We start from the raw sequence: 21,700 nt of genomic DNA, 5'->3' as shown, positions 1-21,700 counted from the left end.
TTTCAAATCAAATCAATGTACAGGTATCAAATGATCACAAAATCAGAAAATTAAAATTATAGGAATGGATGACCAAGGGAGTTCAAAGACATAGATATTTTGAGGTTTGTAAGAATATTCCCTTGATTGGTCACAAACAATCAATGGATGAATCCACTGGGTGAAGTTGTGGTATCTCCATCACTGAAAATCTTAAACACTAAGAATTTGTCCTGAAGGTTAGTCAGTCTTAAGGCTAGTCAATTGATTAAGAGGCAAGAAAACAAGAAGAGTCCATGGAGCCAGGTACCATTATTATGATTATTATTTTTGATTGATTTCCATTCTGTGCTCAATGGGAATTTAAGAGGTTGCCTTTGTAATTACCAAATACAATTCCAAAATTTTCAATTACTGGATGTAAATTTGAAAATTTAATTCAATTGAATTCTGATCTTATCAAAGCACTCTCTTTGTTTCATCTATTAAACACCAAGATCCTCTAACCTCTTTCTCTCTAGATATCTAATATACAAACTTGATGCATTATCAAACTTACCAACAGGTATATATGTCTCTTTTGTTATCTTAGATATTTCGTTGAGTTTAATGAGAGAATGTAAAGTTATCACATGGGCTCTGAGACACTGGAATATGTTAGAAAACAAGTTTATTACACGATCTGTGGGCTTTCTAGCAGCAGAGTCATATTTTTCTCTGAATCCCCAGTAGAACCTAATAAAGTACTCTGTAAAAAGTAGATGAAAAGTAAATATATTGGATGAACAAACGTTTTAGGAACACGGTGGAGTAGGAAATACACTTGGTTTGGCTAAGACTGTATTTCATTCTTCTATGAAACCTCTGAACTCAGACCAGTGCCTGGGACATAGTAAAAGTTGTTTCATAAACTCTTTTGAATGAAAGGTATTCCTCGACTAAGGATCTGGTCTCCACAGAGTAGAGTCTGTAACTCTTGGCAAAAGTAACCAAGAACACATAGACATTATTTTGCACAAAATCTCCCAAATGTAATATGAATCACCTGTTACAACCATCTTTCATAGTTAATTCTCCAACAGAGGTTCTGCAAGCCATTAATAGTAGTAACTGAGTGTCATCATTTTATTTCCTGATTCAGTCTCTGTCAAATACACTATTAGTAAAACGGCCAAGAGGGGTTAGAGAAAGGGCTTCTGGAAAATCAGGAGATAATCCCGAATTGAACTTGAGCATATGAATACATACATTTTCATGAGTGCTTATTGAAAGTATGGGTGGATGAGCTCTATAAACAATTCTGAAGTAGAAAGTACCATGAGGATTCTTAAGGAAAAGTGACATTTAAAATGGACAGTGTATATTATGAAATAGGGCAAAAGACTATTCTGATGAGATAACTACATTGGCATTTATCTATATTCTAAACAACACAGATTTCACAAACACAAAATAATATGCTCCATGTATGTGTGTATATTCAAAAGATATTCATAGGAACACACAACTTAGTCAGGAAATAGAAAAGAACGTGAAGATTTCATATAAACCCCTCACACAAAAAGAGTCAAATGGCCTTAAAACACAGAAGTTGTCTTCAAGGTAAGAGAAAATGAAAAACCCTACTACCTCCTTCATCCCATCCATGGTCCTCCATCAGGGAGTGTCCCTCATTTGTCTTTGACATGAACCAAGCAAGGATGGGCAGTATCCCAATGAACTTACTCAGATAAACACAATGTGGTTTCTTTTTAAAATAAGCCTTTACTGAGTATATCAACAAGGTACTGTATAGTGTAGAGTGAAGTTTGTAGTTAACAAAGTGTGCGACACAGTAGGTCTCAGGGGATGTGTGATGCAGAATCTTCCAGCCCCTTGCAGTCCCTTGTCAGTGAGAACACACTACACAGAAACCAGAAGCAAATCAACATACGGCTCAAACAATAACAAATCATCAGGATTAACTTTCAGCGAATATATACTGTTCCCACGAGGGACACACAGTGGCGACGCCTTCACCTTGCCTCAGAAAGGTTATAAATCTTACATCCCATGGATGTCTTTACGAATACCCCTGTGTGTGGTGTGTGTGTGTACACAAGTGTGTGTTTTACACTAGTTAAAAAATGTCTGTTGTGATGGCCTTGCTTTGTGCTCTTCTGGTGGGTGTGCTGCTAGAAAAAGAAAAAAAAAAACTTAAACTATAGCAAAAGGAATGTGATTTTTTTTTTGTTGTAACAGTATCCCCAGAATAACAGTGTAACAGTACATGTTATAACAACATGTACAAAACTTTCTCCCCACAATCAGGGACAAGCATCCCCCATTGTCAGCAATTGTCTTTCGACCCCACTGAAGAAATTAGAGAGAGGTGTAAACTACTGCTTCCTACATTAGTATTTTGACTTAAAAAAAAAAAGCATCAGGCAAGGTTGGACAAAACTAATAATGAAGAGGAGTTTTTTGGTTTGTTTTATGTATTTATCTCTTTCTCTTTGGGGCTCCATTTTCTGTTCTGCTTTCCCATGAAGTTGGAAAGGTAAGTCATGAGCAAAACTATTACTCTCTTATTCCAAAGTGAAACAATGTCTCCTTGTTATAGGGTAGAGAAAAATGCTAGAAGCTAAGAAGTAATGGAAATTGATCACTTCATTGTTGCAAGTTGTAATGGATTCTGCAAGTGAGGTTAGCTGACCAAGCTATCTGCTGTCCTCCCTGTGGACAGCAACTATATTGTCTTGTGTCTGGAATGGATGCTCTGTCCACAACATGGAGAGCTTGTTCTCCTCAGTGAGGAAGGAAGTTCTAACTCCTGTGGAATGACTAGGACTATTATGATCTAGTAGGAAATGGAGCCATAACATCAGCTATTTCATTCATCCTTTTTACCAGACTGGTCACATTATACTTTTTTTTAAATCTCTGGGAAAACATGTAACATATTTTCAACAAACATCCAGATAACTAGAAATTGCATGATTTCTCACAGGGTAGAATGTTTTCCACTTCTCGCATCAGAAAAATAGGCAGGAGGACACCCTTTGTGTCTCTGCTTTTGATTGTCCCATGCGAAAAGTTGTTAATGCATTTGACAGTTTGAGGGAAGCTAAGGGCTTCTCCCTATTCAAATACATCTCCCCAAACAAGTAGGTATTCATGACAACGTTGGGTATGAATAATGGTCAGTAATACCTGTGTGCTCATGGCTATGACTTTTCCTTTTGGAATTTCTTCTGCACAGTGACAGTTACCTAGCTCTGAAAGTGGACACATAGTATCTGAAATCATTTGATTTGGTCAGACAGCATCGAGCTCTTTAAAAGCCGGTACGTATGGCTTTGCTCATGGTCTTGTCCTGAACCTTGAACTGTGACTCTTGACTAATCTCAAAATGAAAAATAATGTATGAGATCAAGAGAGGTCCAAAATACAGAGTTGATGTATCAGTAAAACATTCCCATAACAAAAACACCATTCAAAGCATCATCCACTACTGATGGTTGTTACAAATTCCATGATGTGCTTTCTATCCTGGTGTAGGTGAGAGCCCCAGGTACACTATTACAAATAGGAGACTGATCTCAATTTTAACAGTCTCTGTCATGTTGTGCACAAGCTCAGAATTAAGTCTATAACTAGATTCTATCTCTTCAGAAATGTCTTCTAGCAAAGGAACCATTTCAGATCATCCTAATCATTTCACATGACCAGGTCTCTGTCATAGGACTTAAGCCCCAAATAATTCTGTGAATCCCATAAGACATTATAGAAACCTCTCTAATCTTGGTCTTCTTGGCTCAAAGCAAAAACATTTGTTTCAGCAGCGAAGTATCCAGCTGGAAGTTATACACACAATACAAATAAATGAGAATGATTATTTTGTGGATAAAAGGAAAAAAAAAACCCTCAAAAATCAAAGTACCATCATTTGAACACATAGTTTTATCTACACAGCCAAGGAGAAAGGGACAGTGGGAGGGAATTATCCAGTTAAGTACACAAAACCCCATGTCATGGTCCTGCATTTCAGATGGCTTACTGCTACACTGATCACTTTCACAGATTGTCTTAACCCTTCACTGTGTGGATCAAGCTTTAAAAAAAGCAACAGACAAAACGAGCTAGCTAATAAACTAAAATGAAAACCGAAGTCACTTTAGAATTAATTCAAATTAATTAGTAGTTAATTTCAGCTCAACTGACTGCACAGTTTCAATTCTTGTGTCTATAACATAACTTCAGTTATATTTTCTGCTTATTCTGAGGGACAAGGGAGATTAAAACATATGAGTTGGGGATATATTATTAAAGAAAATAAAGCTCTTACTATAAAGAAAAACTTGCATAGCATTTTATACCTAAACTCTTACAAAGTAGACACATCACAGTTCTATTTTGTTAAAAGTAAGAGGGACAGAGAAAGAGAAAGCAAAATGATTGTGACATTAACTTCATAGGTTCCTAAAATAATGGCTGGTGATCAAGGAAACATGCAACACAGACTGAAATGCCTAAATTTGATTTTGAAAATAATTTTCCAAGGGTGTATTTTTTAGATAATGTATGTGTGTGATCGATAGCCCTTCTACAACTAAGGGATGGAAAGGAGTACATTATACATGCTTTCTGAAGACGGACGTTACTTCAAAAAATATCTAGAATTAAGTCTGGACATCCTTCTCTTCTCCATGCCCTCTGTCCTATGCCCTGCTTTGCCAAGATTAGGAGAACAAGTCTTCCCTCTCAGACTTGATCATTTTTTTTCATCTGTTATGCTGTTAATATAAGATTGATTATCCCTCCACAATTCCCAAAGAAGAGGAACATCCATGACTGAAAGGAATAAATGAAATTTAAAAAATGGAAGGTCAAAGTCAGTTCAAGGTGGAAACTTGGTATTGCTTTTTAAACAAATATGTTATTTTGCCAGCTTTGATGTGTCCTTACAGAATTATTAGCAAGGAGAATTAGTATACATTTTAAAGTGTATATGGATATTTTGTGCAACCAAGACTGGCATCCATGATGTTCTTTTGAATTTTGAAGAGAGGGGGAATGACAAATGTTGCCTCTACAGCTAATTACGAAAATATACGTGAGGTGATTGGAAGACAAGAATTTCCGAGGGGATAAAGGTATTAATTCAAGCTATTTCAACATGATACTAACAAAGTTAGTTGATATAGTATAACAGAACCACTGATCACTTGCTTTTGTCTAAATGGTATCAATAATTTTTACATAACAAGTTTAGTATATTCCAAACATTGATCCCTTGTTGGTCTAAATATCATGTTGACATAGCTGCAGTGAATCTACCCAAATAGTTCTCATTATCAAAAATAATTCCATTCAATATAATTCTTCCCATTATTTTATTAGCCTCTTCTAAAAAAAGTATTCTAGAATATATCTCTGATGAATGTGATTCAACCTGACATATGATTTGAACAGTAACACTTTTAAAGGGAGTTTTCTTGCTGGGACATCCTACCTGCCCCCGAAGATGACTGAAAACAGACTCAGGTCTCTCACTGTTTCACATAGGGCCAGGGAAGCCTGAAGAGTGATTTTCAAGTTCCCAGTCAGAAAGCCAACCCCTGGGTTTGACTGTCTTTTCAAATCTTATCTCATTTTCTTGATTCTGCCAGGATGGGTTAACTTATCTCACAGGAACTGACTTCCTCAAGAGATGTTTTCTGCATTTCCTCCTTTGGGTCAAATCAGGGTGACTACCTCCTTTCTTATACTCTAGAAGTTTTCACTTTTCTTCCAGACCAGGAAATATACAAATAGCGTGAAGATATCTGGGGTCATTTCTGGTTTTATGCCTATTATTTATCCTACACTGATGAGTCCATTTTAACCTGCCCTTTCATCTGACCACCAACTCTAGGAAAGGAATTTGTTCTGAAGCTTCAACAGCAAAGTGGTGAATTGCATCAGGAGGAAGAATCACTCATTCTTTTACCTTAGTATTGGGTTCTCATTGTACAACCCTGTACAGTACTTCAGCAACTATTTTTTTTTTTTTAAGATTTTAAAAAGCAAAGAGTTACAAAACTGTTTGTAATTAACTTGGAATAGAAAAGATAGCACTTTTTTAAAATCCCATTATATAGTACACCGTATAAATTACAGAGTATTCAAATGCACAAATGCATCTGTGTAACATTTATCAAATGTAATTCGCGTGTCTTTATGTGCACACACGAGTATGTTCTCGATAGTCTTACTGTCCGCGTTTGTAATGCTGGACCTCTAGCTGTCACGTATGGCAGTGCTCCAAGTCTGGCACACTGCTGTTGCAGTATCGCATGTTGTTGGGGATATGGCAGTCTGTGTAATTAATGCCCCCATTTGGGGTGTAAATGGGCTGCAGTCTGAAATCTCCTTTAAGGAGCTGATCGTTATTTAAGGAGACGATCTGAAAGCTGGTTTCTGTCATCTCCAGGATGGAATTGTCCTTTTTGGTGCCTGCCTCGCAATAGTCATCTTTCCGCCGGCCTCGGTTGTATTTCCACTTCTGGGAGGTGTAGCGCCCCTTTTTGTGCATATGCCAGCAAAAGACACCGAGCAGGACCACAAGCACAAATATCACTGCACCCCCGATCAGCCCCGCCAGCAGAAAAGGGGAGCCCATGCTGTGGGAAGTCGTCTGCTCATGGCTGGAAGCCGTGTTGCTGCCGTTGTTCACATAGGAGGCATGGGTGGTGGCCTCAGAACAAATGGTGTCTTCTACAGCTCGGTAGTTAAATGCATCCAGTGGCACTAAACAAATCCGATAAGTGGATCTGGGCTCTAAATTGACCAGGCTCAGATGCTGCTTCTCACCACTGACAATGCGTTCCTGAACGATGCCCCCCACTAAACTGTGGCCCATTTTCACCCACGTGAGTTTGTACGCCATCACAGTAAAGAGAGAGAGCCAGCTGACTTGAATGGAAGTGTCATTCACAAAATGGATAGAGAGCTGGATCCGTTCAGAAAGAGGCGGGGTCACTCTTTCTCTGCCATCCCAGTCGGGAATCGTGGGGAGTTTCGATGCCATGGGAGTTAGAGGCGCATAGCTTCTGCTAGGGGTCGGGACAGAGAGTGTAGGAGGCTGAGTCGTGGGCGAAGCTGAACTTGGGGCTGGAGTGAAGAGAGGCAGGCCGGGGGTCGTGGTGGGACAGGACAACAGATTCATATTCAACTCCCGGACTGCCATCCCCCGGACTTGTTCAGGACCTTGGCACATGAAACCTCGCACATTCAGAGATGAGGGTATGTGTTTGAGCCATTCCGTGACCCATTTAATACCGCAGTCACAGAACCAAGGATTATTCCGAGCAGTGAGCTGCTTCAGGTTGGAGAGGTTATCGAAGACCCCTTGAGTCAACACGCGCAGCTGGTTGTTGGATATATCCAGCCGTTCCAGCTTCCGGAGATTCGAGAAGGCTGTCAAAGGGATGTGGTTGATCTGGTTGTCCTGCAGATAGAGCCTCATCAGGTGCGTACCTGGGAGGTCAGAAGGGGGATGGGAGAGCGAATTCCGGACAATGGAAAATTCCTTGAGCTTGGCGAGGTGGCTGAAGGTGCCCTCGGCAATGCCCTTGTTGGTCAGGAGGTTTCCATCCACGATCAGACGCTCCAAGCTGGTGAGGTTCTGAAAGGCCATGTCTGATATGACGGCAATTCGATTCTCATCCACTCTCAGCTCTTGCAGGTCCACGGGAAGCCCCACAGGCACGCTGCTCAGGTGATTCTTGGATAGAAACAACAATTTGAGGCTAATGGCCTCCCGGAAGGCCCCATCTTCCACCCCCACCGTGGATATTGAGTTGTCATCCAGGTGGAGCTCTTCAAGCTTCAAGAGCTGGGCCAGGGCGGCCCGTGAAATGGTCTGAATATTGTTTTCCTGCAGATGGAGAACTCGGACGTTCTTGGGAAGGTTCATGGGGAATTCATCCAGTTGGTTCCCATAAAGGTACACGGTGTGCACAGACTGTACGTTGTGCAGCTCTGCAGGAAACCCAGCATTATTAATTTGGTTGTTGTGGAGGTAGAGTACAGTGACGCCCTCCGGGATCCCAAGAGGCACTGAGGTCAAGCTTCGCTCGTTACAGTAGACAAAGTTCCTGTCGCAGCGACACACGCTAGGGCACGCCAGGAGTTTTGACACTTGTGAGTAGAGCCCCAGGGAAATGAGAAGCCAAGATTTCAGGAAAAAAGCCCCCTGGCTGGGCCCCTGTGTAGTCTGTAGGCCCATTTCTGAAGTACAGAAATAAAATACGATGTGGTAGTGAAAAGAAAAAGAAAAAGAAAAAAAAAAAACAGGTAGCAAAACCAAAATGATTGAACGCAGTTCTGTTAAAGTCCAGAACTCCAGCTAGAGGAAAAGTCCCGAAGGCCAAGGTCAAAGAATCTTCCTGTGGTCTCTGGTCTTATCAGCCTATGTTGCCCTCTTTGCTATTGTCCTCCATGTGCAAAAAAATTTCAGTAGGGAGAACTTTCCACCCAGGCAACAAGTGAAGCCAAGTTATCAGCGGTCAAAAGGGGCCCAGTTGGGTAGGCAGAATCCCTTCTTCTGTGGTCGGTCAGGTCAGTGTGGATCAGCCTATGAACTTGGTGAAGTTCAGTCTGCAATCTGCTGTAGGAAAGTAGAGAGAAAAGAGTCAGTTAAGGGTAGTGAGTGGATTAAGTGCTGATCTGACTGTGGCTTTTCAAGAATGCTGTGATTCAATGTTCATTGCAGCACTATTTACAATAGCCAGGACATGGAAGCAACCTAAGTGTCCATTGTCAGATGAATGGATAAAGAAGATGTGGCACATATATACAATGGAATATTACTCAGCCATAAAAAGAAACAAAACTGAGTTATTTGTAGTGAGGTGGATAGACCTAGAGTCTGTCATACAGAGTGAAGTAGGTCAGAAAGAGAAAAACAAATACCGTATGCTAACACATATATATGGAATCTAAAAAAAAAAAAATGGTTCTGAAGAACCTAGATGCAGGACAGGAATAAAGACGCAGACCTAGAGAATGGACTTGAGGACACAGAGATGGGGAAGGGTAAGCTGGGAGGAAGGGAGAGAGAGGCATGCACATATATACACTACCGAATGTAAAATAGATAGCTAGTGGGAAGCAGCCGCATAGCACAGGGAGATCAGCTCAGTGCTTTGTGACCACCTAGAGGGGTGGGATAAGGAGGGTGGGAGGGAGACTCAAGAGAGAGGGGATATGGGGATATATGTATACATATAGCTGATTCACTTTCTTATACAGCAGAAACTAATACAACATTGTAAAGCAATTATACTCCAACAAAGATGTTAAAAAACAAAACAAAAACAAAAACATCACTGTGATTGGGACTAAATGCTCAGGGAGTTGGCATTAAGTGACATGCTAAATAATAATAATTCAGTTGAAAAGATATTCAAGAAATGAAAACGATTCAATTATCTTTATCATCAAACGGAGACCATACTGTTACCTCTCACTATCAATGATCATATTGTGAATTTCACAGCACAGTCAGTATCTTCTCTCAGAGATCTATTTGCATATCCAAACAGACAGGCACAAGAGGCCCAGGGCTGAATCCATTGAATCAATGATGACCATCTACAAATGCAACTGGTCACAGTCATATTTCAAGATGAAATGAGTGACTGAGCAACGAATACAATTTAAGGGAAAAAAAATTGTGAAACCCTTTCCAGTTATACACAGATGCAAAATGGGGACTGATAAAGTTATTTAGAAAGATGCGTCCTTCTGATCTGACACTGTGATGAAGCAGTTTAAAGGTGACGCACAGAAACAGAGGTGATGTCAAGTCAGAGAGAAGACTGCTCTTTTCTCCCCCACTCCCCCCCCTCCTCTCATCTCTCTCTGCCTCCCAAATAGCCCCCACTTGAGTTACCCATGACACATTTCCACTTATCCCCTCTTTTGAGACCTTCAGGTTCAGATGAGATACACCATTGCGATTCCTTTGAGAGCTGACAAGCTCATGACTGCGAATAAAATTATTTTCCAGCAACTCAACCTTCCTCCCATCTGTATGTGTTTTCCTGCTTTTAGGAAAGGACTTTCAGTAAACTTTGAAATGTTAGAAGACACAGTTGGGGAAGTAAAGGCAATATACAGATAGTAATCAGACCTTCTTGCTCCACAACTGTTCCGTCTATTTTTAGGTTTGAGAAGTAAAGAAGTTAATTGAAAGGTGCCAGATTTGATTTCCCTACAAAAGAAGCTAACGTGACAGGACATGGCAAGCCGGAAGTCTCTTAATTCTTACCAATACACAACAATTGAAACAACTTATATGTAAAGCACAGAGGAACTATTTGAAATTGTTCCCTTAGCTATCTTTAGAAAGGTAATTAAAAAAGAAAAAAAAAAAAAAAAAAAAAAAACCATTGTAACTACTATTTAAGTGTCCAGACTCTTGTAAATTTGTTCTACAATTTGAAATATTGTGAGCCATCTAAAAAATGCCTTTGATGACCAGAAACGGTAATATTCATTTTTCTATTGTTCAGAAAACTTAAAAAAAAAAAAAAGGGAGGGGGTATAGGGAGTATCTTTCCAGGCAAAACAGATGGATGTGATACTTTATTAAAAATTAAGCATTATTTAAGTTGTTAAAAATTACAAATATATGTTTTATCACATGGAACAGGAGTCATCCTCTCTGCCCAAAATCTCCCTATACGCTTAAAGGATAATTTATAATACAACTAAGCGTAGTGCAGGAAAAGCGAATGTAATGCCATCAGCTTGATGCCATCCCTAGTTCAGGTTTCAAATTCTCAAACCATCTCAATGTTCCCTAATAGCCTGCTACTCAAGTGTGATCCCTGGTCCAGCAGCACGAACCTGTGAAGTTGCTGGAAACAGAATCTGCACATTAGCAAGAGCCTGGGGCGTACACGTTAAAATTAGAGAAACACTGCCCTCAACACAGTGCCGTCTTAGTTAAGTTTTCAAATGTTTTAATTTATGAAGTGTAAAATACATGCAAGAGCATGTCAAATGATTCATTTGAGAAGAGTAAAAGCATAAGGCATACTAATCACTTTCGTCCCCAGGAGATGGTCTCAAATTGCATCTTATATGTAAATGACATCTTACAGGTAGAGTAATGCAATGACTAAATATATCACTTGGCTTCAACAGACCCTTGAAAATGTATGTCTGAATGACAAGCACTAATATCCAGGAGGAGCTTAAAGAGCTATTTGTAATCAGAGGGGGCCTACTTTCATAAAGCATGATTTATTTAAGAACAAAAATCTGTTTGGTGCTATTAGCATTTACTCTTCAAAAAAGGTAGGAAAGTGAGACCAAAAGAATCGAATCTAACACATTTTTGAGTATTCCATGGGAATCTTCAAAGTGTGATAGTAGCACACAATGAACAGAATTTTCCAAGGGAGAAAACACAGCTGCCCCAGGGTCTTTAAATTCCTATGTAAAAAGAATAGATGCTTCTCAACTTGGCATTTACAAGCCAAGCTTTAAGGCCCTAGAAACAACAAACCAGTGCTTGAAGATGGTAGAATTTGTTTAGAAACTTCATCAGTGAAGAGACTCAAGGCAATAATGATTGCGAGCTAACAAAGTACTCAGGGATCACTGGAGACCATCACTGTGCATCCAAATTGCAACTCTTCCACTTGCTTCAACTGTGTCCTCTGTAAGGAGAGAAAAAGCCCTATCAGCCAACCCTTTGCCCCAGGCCTTGCTCTCTTGGCAGGTGGACTTTACTCATGAGTGGTTCTCCTATAATTACATAAGAAGAGGATGTGGTCCTGAAGAAAGCTCCTAATGGGATTACATGGGGCAAACCGTCACTGTTTATCCACCTCAATAGGAGAAAAGTCCCATCTAGATCGCGCTTGTGTTGATCAGCTATGGCAAGTTCAGTGTTGAAAGAAAACAAACTCTCAAGGTTTTCTTTGTGCTTCTTGGGAATTCCATAAAATAACTGTGCATAATAGACTTGTCCTAATTCCTGGATCAACAACTGCCTACATATTATATCAACCAGTAGACTGTATCTTTGTTCAAATTAGTGCAAGTGTAAAACTGCAACCAACTAGGCAATAATGATTTTTTTTAAACTTAAGTAAGGCTAAAATCTCCATATTTCTCCCACTAGGGGGAGAAATCCTTTTAGACCTTAAAATGGAGACTGTATTTATAGAGAAAGCAGTATAGTATAATGATCAAAAGCATAGCCTCTGAGTTCTCATCCCACCTCTGGCACTTAGGAGCTAGATAAATTAGTTAACCTTTTTTTTTTTTTTTTTTTTTTTGCAGTACGCGGGCCTCTCACTGTTGTGGCCTCTCCCGTTGCGGAGCACAGGCTCCGGACGCGTAGGCTCAGTGGCCATGGCTCACGGGCCCAGCCGCTCTGCAGCATGTGGGATCCTCCCGGACCGGGGCACGAACCCGTGTCCTCTGCATCGGCAGGCGGACTCTCAACCACTGCACCACCAGGGAAGCCCAGTTAACCTTTTAAATCTTAGTCTCCCTATCTGAAAAATGGGGATAAAATAGTTCCTAACTCAACAGCACTGTTGAGATTAAATAGGATAATAGGATAATATTTGTGAAAAGTTATATGGTGCCTGACACATGGCAAAAACATAATAAATAAAACTTTTATTCTCTGTGTACTTGTTATTATTAATGATATCCAAAAAGGTGAACTCCAAAATGTAGAGTAAAATAAAATCACCTTTGACTAACCAAGTTCTCTGTACTGACACCTCCTCCAGGATTTCTCAACATCAGCAGTATTCAGATTTTGAGCCAGATAATTCTTTTCTTGTGGAGCTGCTGTGTACATACAAAGATGTCTCCAGACATTGCCATAGGTATGTCCCCTGGTGAGGCAAAATGCCCCCAGTTAAGAACGACTGACCCACCCCATCTTACAAGTACCTTAAAGAGTTAGTATTTTTATCTTGATTTTACAGAGGAAGGTGAAGATAAGTCTCTAATAAACAGAGCCTATAAATGTTTTGTGCCATGGCCACCAAAAAAGCATGAAAATGCAATATGTTTTTCATTCATTTATTCAGCCAATATTTATTGGGCACTGGAATGACGATACCATCATGCAGAGCTGATATGGTTTTTGCCTTTGTGAGTCTTAAAAGTATAATGAGGGGAGAGAAATGAATAAGCAGGGAATTATAGTACTGTGTAAAGATCTCCAATCTCAGGGCATCAGGAAATTATGGTACCATGTAAAAAGTTCTAATCTAGTGCATGGGGTATCAGGAAAAACACAGCAGAGGAAGGACTGTCTACGTGAGGATCTGAAGGATAGTAAGGTGCAAGCCAGGGAAGAGATTCCAGAAGTTCTGCACATGGACGGTTGTAATGTGGACCAAGAGGTGAAACCCAGCCCAGCTCAGAGAAGGAACAAAACTTTGACTGCACAGCACTTTCGCCCAACTCTTTGCTTCCCACAGAGATAGTCCTGTTTCTAGAAGTTAATAAACAAACCCATGTTTCAAAGTCATTAGCCATTTCATTTATAAGTCTCTAAAGGTTGATAACAAAAAGATTTTGCTTTACAAGATGGATTTCAAATACTGAGAGCAAAAGGTGTGGGGTTTTTCTTCTTTCTTTCCTATTTGAATAGTGCACTGAGTATGTCTCCCCTCCAGGAAATGAGAGAATGTGAAGAATGGCTTAATGGAAGGTGCTAGGTAAAAACAGAAATTTTCATTTAAAGCAGAAAAGAGTTTCAAAAGCCCGAGTGTAAAACAACATGCAACAAAGGCTCTTTGGAGACAGCAAGACCCTGACCCTGCCTGTCTGTTAAAGATGACAGTAACGGCAGCAGTTATGCCAGGCTACTTTTTAACTCTTTTCATAGGAACTGAGACTCAAAAGACATAAATCATGGAAGAGCTTTCTGCAAAGTGTTTCTCTCCTCATGTTGCCTAAAAAGTTTTTTAAATTAATTCCAGGGGCTCTTAATAAACTCAGACTATAAAAATCATAGTACGGAAAACAGGCATTATCTATAAGCACTGCCGATTCCATAGTATAATGACACCAGGACAAACCTAATAAAAACCTTAATGGCTTCGGCATTGCCTGGATTGTGCCAAGACAGCACACTGCCTGGAGCGATGCAAGTGAAAAAGCTACTGTTGATGAGCTTTTTTTTTTTCCCAGAAAAGTTTCCCTGGATACATCAGACTTAGAGCTTCTGGAGTTAAGTTTGTGCTTAAAATCGACACACACAGGTGCAGAAACCATAGGCCCAACTACACTGCAAATGTCTTTGTTATAATCTGGAAACACTAAAGCAATTTATAGATCTTGTGCACATTTCCACATTCCTCAAGATAGGTTATAAATACTGTTCCTATAACAATCGGAGAGTTCTGTAGTTAGCTGGCCAAGATGTGGGAATTAGCAGAGGAATGCGGAGGAAAATATAACAATAGCTACCCCCTAACTTGAAACCATTTTTCCATCTCATTCACTGAAGCTCAATCAAGCTCCTTGAAGTTTTTCTCATTAGACAGATATTTTTCTTTGCCAAAACAAAGGGAGAGAAAGAAAGGAAGAGGGAGAAAAGGAGGGAAGGAGGGAAGGAAAGAAAGGAAACACTTTATTTAAACAGTCGACAATTTTCTGGCTCCAGTCAGTCTAGAATGGAAAACATTAAAATTGGACCAAAAAAAAAAAAAAGAAAAACTATTCTCCTGACAAGCATAAAATTCTCTAACACACTTGAAGGGTTGTTCTCACATGGTTTCCAATGCAGTTGGTTTGAATAATAGGGCTAAGTTTAGAACAAGTTACAATGCTAAAAACTCAACTGCATAAGCTTTGAGGACACCTTCATTACTGCCATACGCTTCTCTCAATCCACTAGGGAGCTCCCACTGACCATCCCCTGGGTTCATATAAATCTGTATAATCTAGGGCTGCAAGACTGAGTCTTCACGGTATTTAATAAAGCCCACTGGTGAACAGACACTATTAGAGAAGAATTTTATTCAGACAGCGCCAACAGGATTAAACGAAGAAAAAAGTATATGGTCAATAAAGGATGGAATTCCCTACAGCTCATATCTATACACTCTTCAACCCATTTCAAAGGGAGGTAGTTCAGCAGTCATTCATTTGCTCAGATACTGAGCACCTCACGGGTCGGGCATAGAAAATAGCTGATTTCTTAGACTTAACTTTGGGAGAGATTTTTCGCATCATCTGATCCAGCGATTCCCCATCCCCAAGGGTCATCAAAAACACTTAGGGAAGGTGATGAAACATTAAAGTTCCTGGGTCCCACCCCTGCAGATCCTGGTTTGAATGGTCTTCAAAGAAGGCTGGGTAGGTACATTTTGTCAACTTTCCCCAGATGGGTTTGATGATCAGTCACTTTAGGGTCTTACTACCCAGCCACTCACTAATCAGGAACTGCTTTCAGGGCATCGAGACAACTGGTCCTTCTTGCTTCTAGATCAAATCAACAAGTGAGAGGTAGAGGTGGCGTGGGGGCATGGAAAGAGCAAAGGGTTTGGAGTCAGAATTTAACTTGACATCAGTGCAGCCACTCAAACGGCATGACAATGGACACTTAACCTCTCTGTGCATCACCTTTCTTCATCTCAAGAGGGGATAATAAGCCACGCTCATGTTGGGAAGACTAGATCTAATGCATGTAAAGTAACAAGAAGCACCAACTAGGCACTCAATAAACTGATTTAAGAGAGGTAGAGATTGTATAATGAGAAAAAGCTGGGTCTGGGGACAGTTGACCGGGACAGCTTTCCCACTTACTAGCTGTGCTAATTTGGGCACATTACTTCATCTCCCTATGCCCCAGTTAACTCATATGCAAAATGGGGAAAATGATAGTATTAATCTCTCAGAGTTGTTGTAGGACTATAAATCACTTAGAATATCATCTAACACATGGAGAACATACATTCATTGTGTCATTCTTATTACTAGCATTAAAAAAAAAAATAACAAAAAGCCCCCTATTCTAGGAAGCTTTTGTCCCTAATTTAGTAGACAGGTCATTCTGTTTAATTCATCAAATTTTATTTTTCTCTGACTTTCATTCTCTATTTTTATCATAGTTCTTTCCTCTGGAGATACACACACACACCTTTCCATCCATCAACCTGCAAATATGTGGAGACATTTATTGGGTCTCTGAGATCTCTTCCTTTCCTGTGTAAATGTCCCTTTTCTTTCATTTGCTCCAGAATCTTAGCAATGCTGATTCCTTCACTGGCAATGCCTTTCTTGATATGTGTTGCCCAGAATGGAAAATAAGACTCATGAGGTCTACCAGCACCAAGTACAGCTCAGCAAATACTCGGGGAATGCCCACACCCTGCCAGGCATGGAGCTGGTAACTAGAAAGATACCTATGACATGGCCCTTGGTATTGAGAAAAGGTTCATGTCATATCAAGTAACTTTTTGTATAAAGCTCTTTTTTTTTTTTTTTTTTTGCGGTACGCCGGCCTCTCACTGTTGTGGCCTCTGCCGTTGCGGAGCACAGGCTCCGGACGCGCAGGCTCAGCGGCCATGGCTCACAGGCCCAGCCGCTCCGCGGCATGTGGGATCTTCCCGGACCGGGGCACGAACCCATGTCCCCTGCATCGGCAGGCGGACTCTCAACCACTGCGCCACCAGGGAAGCCCTAAAGCTCTTTATAATTCCAAAGACTTTTAATATGTTTCATTTCATCTAATCCCACAACAGCCCATAGGAGCTATTTATATCAACCTCAAATGAAGTCCACAGAGATGAAATAATTTGCCTGAAGCCACATAGATGGTATGGACAGAGGATAATATTATAAATCTTCCGTATGAAAATGCAAGCTTCAGGTATAATTTTATGAACGGTGTTAGTTACAGTGGTATTAAAACCAACATCCGGGCTTCCCTGGTGGCGCAGTGGTTGAGAGTCCGCCTGCCGATACAGGGGACACGGGTTCGTGCCCCGGTCCAGGAAGATCCCACATGCCGCGGAGCGGCTGGGCCCGTGAGCCATGGCCGCTGAGCCTGCGCGTCCGGAGCCTGTGCTCCGCAACGGGAGAGGCCACAGCAGTGAGAGGCCCACGTACCGAAAAAAAAAACAAAAAACAAAAAAAACAACATCCACTTCCCTGAAAAAACTAAAGCCCCTCGCCACTGCTCAAATTTTCAAAACTAGCAGCAGCCTGGCATTTAAAGTGGGTAACACTTCCAAGCAGGACTGGTGCATAAGTAAAAGGTAATTACACCAGGGGGCCCATTATCTGCTCTGCCCACGTGACCCCAGGACTCAGCAGGAATGGGAAATCAAGGGCTCCCCAGATGATGGGCAGCAGCAAGATGCCAAGAACTGGAGGCATCTAAAGGACTAGACAGCTACTGATAAGCTGGTAGCAAGACAGACAACAAAGTCTCCTTGCCTCCTTCCTAGCCAAGAGTCCCAAGTTTGCTGCCACCACGTTCTACAGCTTGGGAAGGTCTTTATGTGGGGTCACTGTCGGAAAAGCCATTTAAGGGATAAAACTAACTGCCAACTGTCCTACATACAGCCACCTTCTGTATACTAATTAAATGAAATGTTGTTAAGTGTTGTGAGTTCCTTAAATTCCAAGTGAAAAAAAAATCTGTAGAAAATGGGATCAGTAAGCTACCAAACAGTAATTTTAGGGAAAATCTTTCTACATCTGCTTTTTCTCTACAAGAGACTTTGTTCAGACAATCCTATAATAGCATTTGACACCAGGAAGTCTAATAGGTTTTCTTTTCCCTCTTCCACTCTATAACTCAAACATGCAGTGCTCATTCTGAATATTTGTGTCCCAAATGAGAATTTGTCCTCTTTTCCTCACCCCTTCCCTCTCTTTCTTTTTCAAAAGGCAGACTGTGCAGGGCTAGAACAAAAGATGTTTAAACAGTTCTTGATAATTCAAGAGAAGGAATAAGCAAATAACTATACTCACATTATTCACCACTAGGCTCTTGTACATTTCCAACTGGAGTTCAGATTCAGCTAAATATTCAAATACCTATTGAGAGCTAGTCACTACTAGTCTTGTGAAATGCCTACACAGCTATGAGAAGTAAGTCATTATTACTCCTAATTTACAAATGAGGAAACTAGCTTGGAGAAATCTGTGACTTCCACCAGTTCAAACAGTAGCATATCCTAGAAATAGAACTGCAACTCAATTTTCCTGGCTAAAAAACAATCAGTGCTCTTCCCACTACACCACATTTCTCTCCTTATCAGTTTAGGGTATACAGTCTCTCATTTCAAAAATTCTTCTGTAACACCCCAGGTTCTCTTTGCCCTCTATTCTTTCATTACAGCAATGAAGCAAACACTTCCCAACCAATCACAAGCCCAATCTCCCCTGTGCCCACCTGAGTTTCAGATTCCCACTAGAGAAAGTCACCTAACAGCACAGACTAGTTCTACCCTAAATAAGAAATCCCCAGCCTAAAGTGAGACCTCACCCCATCTAGCAATTTTACTGCACTTCTCTGGAAAGCATTCTCTCCCATTCTCCTCAAAGATGGCATTAAACTTCACTCTCCTTAGCCCTCCAAACCTTATTCCTCTCACCCTCAGTAGACAACCTGACTTTAATCTGAAGATAGCGGAAGGCATCAGACAGGATCTCCCACCTCTTTCTGTTGCCAAACATACGAGTTTACCTTTATGTGCACCTCCTTTCTTTTCCTTAAAGGTTGATCACATCATCCGTTCCTTGGAGCCTTCGCCCTACAGGCCTCTCTGGAAGATAACTATCTCTTCCTTCCCTGTGTGCACAATCTCTCCCTCTCAAACTGGATCCATGTTTAAATATTCCCCACTATTTTCCACTAAAAAAATCCCCTTGACCCTCAAGTTCCCCTCCAGCTATTCCCACATTTCTCTCCTTTTAGCTAAATTCCTGGAAAGAACAGTCCATCATCAATATCTCTGTTTCCTCACCTCCCATCCATCTCACACCAACACATTCCATGCTGGTTCCCACCCCTACTCTCCCACAAGCTTCTCTTCTAATGTTTACATTAGGAGATGTTAACAATCTGCCCCAGGTTGGCAAATCCAAAGGGCTTTCTTTGGACTGTATTCCTCCCACTTAATCTCACAGCAACATTTAGACTTGTCCATGCCCTTACTGAAACATCCTCATTCCTTGGTTGCTATGACAGCTGCTGGTTTTCTTCCTATTTCTATTGTTATTTCCTATTTTGTAGGTTCTCCCTCTTCAGTGTAGCCATTCAGTGTTAGTCCAATAAGCTTGGGTCCAGACACTCTTCTTTTCTTCCCTTTGTAAGAAATGGCATCCAAGCCTTAAGCTTAAATGATCATATATGCAAATGATGCTTGAGAGGGTGTGGAGGGAAGGGAACCCTCCTACACTGTTGGTGGGAATGTAAATTGGTACAGCCACTGTGGAGAACAGTATGGATGTTCCTTGAAAAACTAAAAACAGGAATACCATATGACCCAGCAATTCTACTCCTGGACATATACCCTGAGAAAACCATAATTCGAAAAGATAGATGCACCCCAATGTTCTTTGCAGCATTATTTACAATAGTTAGGACATGAAAGCAACCTAAATGTCCATCAATAGAGGAATGGATAAAGAAGATGTGGTACATAGATACAATGGAATATTACTCAGCCACAAAAAGAACGAAACAATGCCATTTACAGCAATGTGGATGGACCTAGAGATTATCATACTAAGTGAAGTAAGTCAAACAGAGAAAAACAAATATGATATTTAAAAATATGTGGAATCTAATTTAAAAACATGATACAAATGAACTTATTTACAAAACAGAAACAGACTTACAGACATCAAAAACCAACTTATGATTACCAAAGGGGAAACAAGGTGGCGGGTGGGGGGGGAGGAGGGATGAATCAGGAGGATGGGATTAACATACACACACTACTATATACAAGAAGATAACCAACTACTGTATAGCACAGGGAACTCCACTCAATATTCCGTGATAACCTATATGAGAAAAGAATCCAAAATAGAATGAATATATGTGTATGTATAACTGAATCACCTTGCGCCTGAAACTAACACAACATTGTAAATCAACTAAACTCCAAAAAAAGTTTTAAAAAATGATCATATATACAATCAGAAACTTCAATCTCCATCCTAGACTGTCCTCTCAGCTGCTTATCTGTACACCCAAACGCCCACCTGACTTACTTCAGTGTTTCAGGAGCGCTTCCAACATAGCATTAACAGTTTTACATACTTTAAAAGAATCTTACATACATGGACTCATAATAAAGCTATGCATTTTATACTGTTATTATCTCACAGAGGGAATGGAGGCTCCAAGTTAAGTAGCTTCTCCAAAGTGGATGAGCAGAGAAGTGACACGGATGGACTTGAACTCAGGCATGATCTGCAGGGCCTTGCTCCTATCCTGTGTTCTGTCTCTCTGTAAACTCCACACATTCACAAGCTGGTCCCTCCCCAGGGCCGGGAGCAGCACATGGCAGGCATTCAAGAAGTGTTTGTAGAATAAATGGACGAATCAAAGAACGACCTTCAGATGATTAGTTTGTTTGAAGAGGCAGTCTGTGAAAGCTCTTCAGCATCTTCAATCTGAGGTCCCATAAGGAATCACTAAGATAATATTTCAGAACAGGCTTCAAGGGTTTTACACTACACTAACCCAGCTGGAGAGATTGATGGATAAATAATTCCCAAACACAAAGGAACTAGATGACTTTAGGAAAAGACACAGAACACTCAAGTGGAAAATAACTGTAATTACTACAGCACTGTACTTCTTTTACAAAATAATATCAAATTCTGTGGTCTTCTTCAGCAAGAGTACTACTCACATGAGATCAATCTGATCTATTACTACAAACTCTGTTTGATGAAAGCCACATCTGATCATGCTAGATACCTAACACCTCAGTTTTAAAATGGTGATGACCTGAATTCAGGTAAGTCTTTATAGTCTACAGCAAATATGTGTTCTGCTTATATATACCAACAGCTTATAAATATTTACATACATTCAGTGTGACAGTTCAGCTGCATTTTAATAGCATATCACTTTACCACGCCACATAGTTAGAATCATAATATAAGCCAGTATTTTTGAGAGCTATAAAAATGCTTATGAAAAAAAACAAACTGAATCCAAAAATATAAACATGGCCTATTTTTCCCACCAAAATACTGCACCCTATATGTAATAGACATAATGAAACAGAAAATCTCGTGTCTCCTTCACGAGAAGGATCTGGAATACAGATTTCAGGCAGTGGTATTGATTAGGTGCGTGAAATGAAATTACATAGTGTGTATTCCCATGTGGGTTATCTGGTTTTGAGTCTAAAAAAACAAAAAATTCATTGCTTAAGCCTATTTCAGTATGATAGCGATGGCTCTGAATGTAAGTGGTATAAAATTTCCCCACTGAATAAACAGGCTTTACAGTGCACCTTCTCATCTTCAGAACACCTGTCACGCAGAAGTGTCAGGCTATGTTCAGGGGACTATTTCTGGATCTGGAGGATGAGAAGGGACAAGAAACAGAAGAAAAAATATTATTCCTTATCCTTGACCCTCTCCTTCTCTCAAGGAAATTCTCCCCTGCCCTGACCCTGGAACATGTCTAGATATGGGTTAAAATTAAATCAAGTGATTTCTAAGA

General features: G+C 40.3%; 1 protein-coding gene across 3 annotated transcripts in view; it reads right to left on the bottom strand.

Annotated features, from left to right (window-relative positions):
• Positions 1 to 2,157: 2,157 nt before the first annotated feature.
• Positions 2,158 to 21,700, bottom strand: part of FLRT2 (fibronectin leucine rich transmembrane protein 2) — a 105,300-nt gene continuing 85,757 nt past the window's right edge. For 2 of the 3 annotated variants that reach the window (XM_060295141.1, XM_060295143.1), the window contains exon 2: positions 2,158 to 8,611. In XM_060295141.1, coding sequence (XP_060151124.1) covers positions 6,248 to 8,230 — 1,983 coding nt within the window. In that variant the 5' untranslated portion in view covers positions 8,231 to 8,611 and the 3' untranslated portion in view covers positions 2,158 to 6,247. The remainder of the gene's footprint in view (positions 8,612 to 21,700) is intronic. The other variant, XM_060295142.1, reaches the window with a different exon arrangement.

This window comes from Globicephala melas, chromosome 2, assembly GCF_963455315.2.
Source record: "Globicephala melas chromosome 2, mGloMel1.2, whole genome shotgun sequence".
Taxonomy (NCBI): domain Eukaryota; kingdom Metazoa; phylum Chordata; class Mammalia; order Artiodactyla; family Delphinidae; genus Globicephala; species Globicephala melas.
The sequence above is the reverse complement of the archived record's forward strand: the minus strand, read 5'-3'. Positions and strand labels throughout refer to the sequence as shown.